Source organism: Glycine soja, chromosome 12, assembly GCF_004193775.1.
Source record: "Glycine soja cultivar W05 chromosome 12, ASM419377v2, whole genome shotgun sequence".
Taxonomy (NCBI): Eukaryota; Viridiplantae; Streptophyta; class Magnoliopsida; order Fabales; family Fabaceae; genus Glycine; species Glycine soja.
The window spans coordinates 3,958,379-3,967,551 of NC_041013.1; the positions used below are offsets into that span (position 1 = coordinate 3,958,379).

General features: G+C 29.0%; 1 protein-coding gene across 1 annotated transcript; it reads left to right on the plus strand.

Moving 5' to 3' along the window:
* The first annotated feature begins 4,995 nt into the window (after positions 1-4,995).
* LOC114379397 (cyanogenic beta-glucosidase-like) lies at positions 4,996-8,366 on the plus strand. The gene is made up of 13 exons (XM_028338039.1): positions 4,996-5,225; positions 5,364-5,433; positions 5,600-5,658; positions 5,819-5,894; positions 5,990-6,067; positions 6,178-6,265; positions 6,369-6,624; positions 6,784-6,899; positions 7,062-7,279; positions 7,401-7,432; positions 7,529-7,631; positions 7,771-7,879; positions 7,967-8,366. Exons 1-13 carry the CDS (start codon positions 5,052-5,054, stop codon positions 8,160-8,162), a joined length of 1,575 nt encoding a protein of 524 aa, XP_028193840.1. The 5' UTR covers positions 4,996-5,051; the 3' UTR covers positions 8,163-8,366.
* The last annotated feature ends 807 nt before the right edge of the window (positions 8,367-9,173 follow it).

Sequence of the window (9,173 nt, forward strand, 5' to 3'; positions counted from 1 at the left end):
GTCATAACCTTTACACAATTGCTTGAACTTGTTCACCAAAAACTAAACATTGACCCACTAACAACATATCCAACATCTCTACTTTCGGTGCCCTATATTTGAGTCAGCACAACGTTATATGTACACATCTTTTATTCTGCAAGATGATGCTGATGTTCTACAAATGTTCAACATTTTTTACAACAACCCATCACTACCATTTGTGGAGTTATTTGGCATAATCTGTGACAATAATCCATCAGGCAACCAACATGACTCAACCTTTAATCTTGAGGACTTATCAGATGAATACGAGACTTGTTGGGTCAAAAACCATGATAATGATACTGACTCCTCTTTTGGGCCTAAAGGAAGTAACTTGTCTCCATCCCACGAAACAATATTCAAACGGGATAGGTAATCTATAAATCATTCATGTCTAAGTTATTTCTTCTTTGAGATTTTCATGTAATGTCTTATGTCCGTCTTCAGTTATCACTTTACGTATTGAAATAATTTTTCCTTTAAATTTAAATTAGCAATTTTATGCTTCCCACTTTTATTGTAGTAGTTGACGTGGTAACATAACTATCAAAATTCACAATACTTTGCAATTTACACTACACTGTTTCTAAAAATTAAATGTCTCATCGACAAAACTGACATGAAATGGACAACTCATAATCTCCTTGTTCACTCTGAAAATCATCATGGACATTTGCATCTTTAATTACAAGGGAAAAATCACAGTCCAAATTGACAACACTCTGCAATTTAAACACGTCTCTAAAAATTAAATGTCTCACCTGCAAGACTGACATGAAATGGACAACTCATAGTCTCTTAGTTCACTCTGAAAATCATCATGGACGTCTGCAGCTTTAATTATAAGGAAAAAATCACAGTCCAAATTGACAACACCCTGCAATTTGCATACGTCTCTAAAAATTAAATATCTCACCTGCAAAACTGAAATGAAATGGACAGCTCATAATCTCTTTGTTCACTCTGAAATTATAATAGACGTTTGGTACATCAGTTACTAGGGAAAAAGAAACATTGGATTCCAATACACATCAACGTGGCAAGATACTCATACAACTATAAATAACACAACACACAATACAAACACACAATTTCACACAACATACTCTTATTAACCAAATTCAATCTTATTAGTATGTCATTTTTGGGAGAAACAAACAGCCAGACCATTGCTAACTCCAGATTAGCCTTCATTTTTCCAAATGGATCAATCACTCACAACCAAACTGGTATTTATTTTCAAAGTCCCACTCCAACACTAATGCGAGTTCCTAACGGCTGTTCTTTTGATACACTCAAGTGTAGAATGCACAACACCCTTCAACTAACCAACGCTCAATTAGTGGATGAAGTTTACTACCGACAATCATCCATAGCTGCAGGTCAACAATATTTTTTTAAATCTCTACAATTGAAAAATGATGATGTTTACACAATGTTAATGTGTAATGAGCAATACTCGTGTGTTGGCCCTATAGAATTATTATGTATCATTATTAGAACATCGGATGCTATACTCAACCTGCTTCAATCAACTATTACTCCTACTCATGATGCACTTATGTATTACAACAGGAAGTGGAACATACCACGACAAGGTGAGTTTTTGGGTTACTCCTTTACTGGAACTAATCCAATAAGATTTGACATTCCTTCGAGATGTAGCATAGACAAACTCAAGGATTTAATCAAGCAAGTTACACTTATAGGAGTTCCCCCTAATGGAATTCACGAATCATAATTGGTTAGACGATTGTTCTTTCGACAACCAGGTCATGTTAAGTATTCAAAAAATTTGATTGAATATGAGATAACAGAATTGAACAATGATGAAAGCGTGCTAAAGGTATTAGCACAATTCAAATATTGGAAACGATTTTGCACAATAGAAATTTTGGCTATTTTTAGCAAACTAGTAATCCAAATAGAAAAAGACATGTATCATACACAACATATTTCAGATCATCATTAGTTTTGTCATATTTGTATTGTAATTGTAATTTTTAATATGTTGCATCATTGTCGACTATCATCCCAGTTACTACAATTTGAAATTTTGTCTACTTTGTAAGACAAATGTATCAATTATTTTTTCACGGTGTTTTCTTTAATTTATGTTAATGTTACTAACTAATTTTATTATTTTTTATTTTTAAGAACATAATAAAAAAATAACAAAACATAAATTTAACTACAAACTTACATATAACATAAATACAAATTTATACTATATAATTTTATTCAATTTTTATATTTTTCTTCATATTTATATTTCTCTTTTAAAAAATATAAAATAATTTTTCTAAAATTAATTTATTAAATAAATAATTTTAAAATCTATTAAAAATAATTTTATATAATATAATATTTAACTTTAATTAAATTTTAATTTATAATAAATAATAAATAAATAAAAGAAAGAAAAAAAAAACTAAAGAATGGAAGTAAGGGTGGCACCCGACTTGGAAAGGCAAAACAAAAAGAGATGTACTTTGGGAAACTTTTTTCAAAGTAGTGTAGTTCAAACATTATGAAGAGAGAAGCTGTGTAGTACAGGAAAAAAAACCGAATGAGACACTGTTAAGCTAATCAAAGCAAGAATGTAGAAGCTCTTAAGCAGGGGCTGAACTACGTTTGTTGGAATAGGGGCAGCCGTCACCCTAAAGTTTTCTAAACTTGTAAATATAGAAGATGATACACACATATATTATATTATATTCTCTCCTAAAATTTCATCTCACCCTCCTTCCCTTATTTGTGCAACCATCTTTTCTTGTATACCCCTCCCCTTTTCTAATGCATCTTACTTTCTTTTAGACTTTACTTCTATGTTCAGAAAAAAGTTGTCAGGTAGTACACAGTTTAAGAGGCCAAAAATAAAAATTAGTTATGAACATTTTTTCATTTTTCTAATTGGTGTTTATTGGAAGTACGTCTTCTTTCAAACTGTTGGATTGCTTATTCGCTTTTAGTTTCTTCTTTTCATTATAGTTATACGTTAGGCAATAGTTTAAACTTTAGCTATAATAAACTAATTAAATTTTATAATGTAGTTCAAGTATGATAATTCAAAGAACTCTTTGTTTATTTTTCAAGAAAAAAAGAAGTAAATGATTTTAATCTATCTCATCTTCTATTCTTATATTAAAAACTTCAGATTTTTTACCAAAAAAAACTTGTAATCGTGATGAATGACCTTTTAAAAAAGTAATTGATTATGATTATTGTTGTATTTGCTTTCATAGAATATCATAAAACATATAATTTGTTTTATTAAACTAAATTTTAGATAACATCATTTGCAATCTCCATCATCTACGCAAGCTAGTCGACAATGTTTAACGTTCAACTGATTGCATGTATATTAGTCAAAATCTCAATTTATTAATTCTCGATTCAAACAAGAATAAATAAATCAATCGACTGTCCTTAATGTTCTTCACATGCACGAGTAATTTTTGGAGTTATTATTAATAGTGTTTTTAGGAGTTTTTCTTCAACAAAAGTGTTATTAGATATTTTATTAATTCCTTATCTCTTTCATTCTATAATTAAATTTAAATATATATTTTTAAAATATCAATAATTAAAATAATCTTGTATCACAATATAAATTTAAAATATAAAATTATGTTAAAAGAATTTATTTATTATAAATGTTGGTTTTATATATATATATATATATATATATATATATATATATATATATATATATATATATATATAGAGAGAGAGAGAGAGAGAGAGAGAGAGAGAGAGAGAGGAAGGAGAGGGAGAGAGACGCAATCAATTTAACCTCCATATATTTCATGTTAATCTCTTTCAGCAATTTTCTTAATTGGTCAAGCCAACTTAGGGATATTGACTAATGAAATTGTTAAAATACTATCACCTTCGTTGTTCAAAGTTGCCGGATTATCAACCAAGCGCACACATATTTTTTAATTAATTTCGTTAATTACTTTTAATCAATTTATTAAAATTTTCAATGAATATTAAATATAATAAGTTGCTTATAAATTATTATTGAAATGATAATACATTGATGAAATATTTTTTTATGATTTTCAATATAAAAATATTTAAATATATTTTTTTCTCTTAATCTTTAAGTTCATTCCGAGAAGATAATTCTGACTAATATAGTGTTTGATTGAAAGGTAAATAAATATATATATGCTTTATAATATATTTATGTTGTTGATTCACACACACAATACACACAAAAATAATCTATAAACCAAACTAGTTTTAATTTAAAATATTATTTATTATTTAAAAGAGATGTTGGAAAAAAATTGTGGACTGAAATTTCGTCTTCTGTTTGTTTTCCATGTAACTTCGCGTGAAGAACATGCATTATGGGCATTCCCTTTTTTTAAAATATCATTTTGTTGTTGACCACACAAACTAACATGGTTAAACTATAATTTTGATTTTTTTTTTAAATTTTGGATATACAATTTTCATCTCTCTTTATTATTTTTTCCTACAATTAATTTTCATCCTTTGTTTTAAAAATATAATTTTAGTTCAACTCTCAAATTTTTATTTGTTTATTTTTTATATCTTAATTAATTAAGTTAAATAAATATGTTAAATCTAGAGTTTAATTAAATCAAAATAAAATGTGTAAAACATGTGAAAAATTGAAGACTAGATCAAAATGGCAGATTTTATAAAATAAAAAATATCAAAATCAGAGGAAAAAAATGATCAAAATTAAGAATTAAAGGAAGCTAAAACTTCAATTCAGATAATATGTTGATTTTCTTGTTAAAAGAAAGATATAGAAAAGACAGCAGCCTATTTTGACAACCAAATTTACTTGGAATCATCAGAATGTGTTAGTGTTTAATTAGTCAGTCTTTATACCAATATCAACAGTAGAATTTACGATATCATTATTAAATCAACGTCATCGTATGGTAGGTAGGAATTCCTTCCTAACCTATATAAAGAGGAAAGCAATCGCAGAGATATAACAATCATAACATCAAACGACTAAGCAAAACATATCACATAATATGGCATTTAAAGGCTATTTCGTTTTGGGCCTCATAGCTCTTGTTGTCGTTGGCACTTCCAAAGTTACATGCGAAATAGAAGCAGATAAAGTTTCACCTATTATTGACTTTTCCCTCAATCGGAACAGTTTCCCTGAAGGCTTCATCTTTGGGGCGGCATCATCCTCCTACCAGGTACGTGTATATAATATAGCCCTTCTTACAATACAAACACATATATTATATAGGGAATGTTCAATATCTAGCTAGCTACTTAATTTATTGTATGGTTTTGATTTTGTTTTATGATTGTGCGTATGAACATATATATAGTTCGAAGGTGCAGCAAAGGAAGGTGGTAGAGGACCAAGTGTATGGGATACCTTCACCCATAAATATCCAGGTAACTAACTTTCTCTTACTTATTCTTATGCACCTACAAACAGATCAACGTATCGGAAAAGGAAGGGAATTAATTGCTTTTCGTGTGCAACCTTTTTTAGTTAACCAAGATAAGAAAAATATCTATGATTTACATTTGCTTATTATGAATTATTATTGAAATGCAGATAAGATCAAGGATGGAAGTAACGGTGACGTAGCGATTGACTCCTACCACCACTACAAGGTATATTTCTTATCACAGTAATTTTTTTTTAGTTTCTTTGTGTGTGTGTCTTGTTAAAATGAATTATTTCTTCTTCTTCTTCTTCTTCTTTTTTTTTAAATATCTGTGGTTCTTGGTGTTCATAAACGTGTTTTTTTCTTGCCTATTTTGGTTTGTGTAGGAAGATGTTGCGATCATGAAGGATATGAATTTGGATTCATATAGATTGTCCATATCTTGGTCAAGGATTCTCCCTGGTAAGTTAACTGCTTATAATGACTAATTTAAACTAAATATTTTCCTAGTTGGATTATCTTTTAACCATATATTTATTTAAATTATATATCTATAGAAGGAAAGCTAAGTGGAGGTATAAATCAAGAAGGAATCAACTATTACAACAACCTTATCAATGAGCTAGTGGCTAATGGTAAGAATATAATTAAACTCGATTGATTCAACTTTTATTGTACTTCAACTTTAATTTTATCATATTTCCTTAATTGATAATCATAATTAATTAAATATTTACAATTATAGGTATACAACCACTTGTCACTCTTTTTCACTGGGATCTTCCCCAAGCATTAGAAGAGGAATATGGTGGCTTTTTAAGTCCACGCATAGTGTGAGTTTCAATTATAGAACACAACTTATTCGAGTGTTTAGCAGATTAATTGAACACCTACATATGAATGTAATTTGTTGAACAAACATAAATTGAACTACAGGAAAGATTTTGGAGATTATGCGGAACTCTGCTTCAAGGAATTTGGTGATAGGGTGAAGTATTGGATTACTCTGAATGAGCCATGGAGTTATAGTATGCATGGTTATGCAAAGGGGGGAATGGCACCAGGTCGTTGTTCTGCATGGATGAATTTGAATTGCACTGGTGGTGATTCTGCAACAGAGCCTTATTTGGTTGCACATCATCAACTTCTTGCTCATGCAGTAGCTATTCGTGTGTACAAGACGAAGTATCAGGTTAGTTAATTAATTATATGATTTGTTCTCTTAACCTTTTAGATGTGTTATAGGTAGATTTGGCCATATTAAATTTACACTGAGGGAGGAATTAAAAAAAGAAAATTATTTATAAAGGTTGTTTTACACCCTCTTTTTAAAAACTATATATGTACACAGGCATCTCAAAAGGGTTCAATTGGCATAACCTTGATAGCTAATTGGTATATACCGCTCAGAGATACCAAATCTGATCAAGAGGCTGCTGAAAGAGCAATTGACTTCATGTATGGATGGTAAGAGAGTTCCATCCACCCATTTTGTAACTTTGCTTTCTACAAAATGCATTGCATTTATATCAAGAATTTGACAAGTAGAACTTATTATTATCTCTATTTGGTGTTGAGAATGCACGACTTGTTGAACAAAAGGTTGAATTGACAACTAATTGATTTCAGGTTTATGGATCCATTAACGTCCGGAGACTATCCAAAAAGTATGCGATCTCTAGTGAGAAAAAGATTACCAAAATTTACTACAGAGCAAACCAAACTACTTATTGGTTCATTTGATTTTATTGGCCTAAACTATTACTCATCAACATATGTCTCTGATGCACCTCTGCTAAGCAATGCTAGACCTAATTACATGACAGATTCTCTTACCACTCCTGCATGTAAGGACTCCAATCTTTTATCATTCTATCAATTCCCTAAATTGTATGTATACATTATTGCAAAAGGTCATGGTTGACAATGGTTTGTCTTTTTTTTTCTTTTCTTTTTTATTAATTTCAGTTGAACGCGATGGAAAACCTATAGGTATAAAGGTACGTGTATACCCACCAAAGCATGCTAATGCTCTACTAGTTCAATACTTTTAATTTTGATAAAATATAAAACTACCTCTTTTCATAATCATGCAGATTGCTTCTGATTTGATATATGTTACTCCAAGAGGAATTCGTGACCTTTTATTATATACCAAGGAAAAGTACAATAATCCATTGATTTACATCACTGAAAATGGTAAATAACAATTGTCTATACACATTTAATTTCCATTTATGAAATAACATATGTTATACATGATTTTCAATTTCCCCAATCTATTGAAAAGAATGTGTATTCTAACTTATGGTTTACATATTCTTTACTTAATTTATAGGTATAAATGAGTATAATGAACCAACATATTCACTTGAGGAATCTCTTATGGATATTTTTAGAATTGATTATCATTATCGTCATCTCTTTTATCTTCGATCTGCTATTAGGTATGTAATCTATTATTTATATAAAAAGGTTTATGTTATCTTGTCATAAAATTTAATAGTGTTTAATTTAACTTATACTTGATTTAGGAATGGCGCAAATGTAAAGGGATATCATGTATGGTCTTTGTTCGATAATTTTGAGTGGTCTTCAGGTTATACAGTACGGTTCGGAATGATCTATGTAGATTACAAAAATGATATGAAGAGATACAAAAAACTCTCTGCATTGTGGTTCAAGAATTTTCTGAAGAAAGAATCTAGACTTTATGGGACTAGCAAATAATGTTATGAAATTTGTTTATACAATAATTATATTTCCAAATTTTTACTATTTGATTTGTATTTGATTATTTTTTTTATTCTAAAGAGGTCCTATTGGACTTAGAGGGAAAATAGAGATGTAGATCTATCGATAATTGAAACGATTTTTTTATGTTATAATTGAAACTATTGTTACATTAAGGATGAAAGAAATTTATTGTTATGATAAAGTTTTCATTTTTATTAATTATATTTGTTAATTTACTGCATCTTGTATCGGGGGTTTGTAAAAGTTGATGACAGTAAAGCTCACTCTGTTCTCATCATATAGCTGGAAAATAGAAATTGAACGAAGTAATTGAACAAAGCCACGAACTTCTTTTTTTTTTTTTTTTTTTGAAGTACTACATATATCTATATGGATCACTCTTAAGAAAGAAGTTAAGGAAAATGTACAGGATGTATACATATAAGTATTTCCCCAAGAAAATAAGCACGATATATCTATAATTTTTGCATCCTAGTTTTTTTTTTTTTTGTTATCTACGATTTTTGTTTGAAGTCAGTAACTAATTCATCGAGATATTAAAATTCATTTAAAGAATTACTTATTTTTAATAGATATTTTTCTACACGCATAACATGGATTATACGGATGATTACTTGCTTAAAAGACAAATCAATCGACATATATATTGGTCTGACGTCTTAGTTTATTAATGAAAATTAACTTAATATATAATAATTCAATAAAATTAAAATGTGATAGCTATAACGAACAAGCAGTTTTATAAATCTATTGGCCAAATAATATTTATAATAAAGCTTGCTGTAACAAGTTCAACGACCAAAACAAAAAAACTGGTCCAAATAATTCAATGTGAAGTTTGCATATCCATAGAAGATTTTCTTTGAACTATATCCAGCAAAGGAAAAATTTCAGATGATAACATAAAACACTGCACTCCTTTTTTCTTCAAAGAAAATAAAAAAAAGCAATGTACTCCTTCTGACGAGACTAATATAATAATAC

Excerpts from the sequence above, each read along its gene's own strand:
- LOC114379397 (XM_028338039.1), top strand. The coding sequence starts at position 5,052 with ATGGCATTTAAAGGCTATTTCGTTTTGGGCCTCATAGCTCTTGTTGTC. Across the intron at positions 6,625-6,783 it reads TGTACAAGACGAAGTATCAG|GCATCTCAAAAGGGTTCAAT; the intron begins GTTAGTTAATTA and ends ATATGTACACAG. Across the intron at positions 7,433-7,528 it reads GAAAACCTATAGGTATAAAG|ATTGCTTCTGATTTGATATA; the intron begins GTACGTGTATAC and ends ATAATCATGCAG.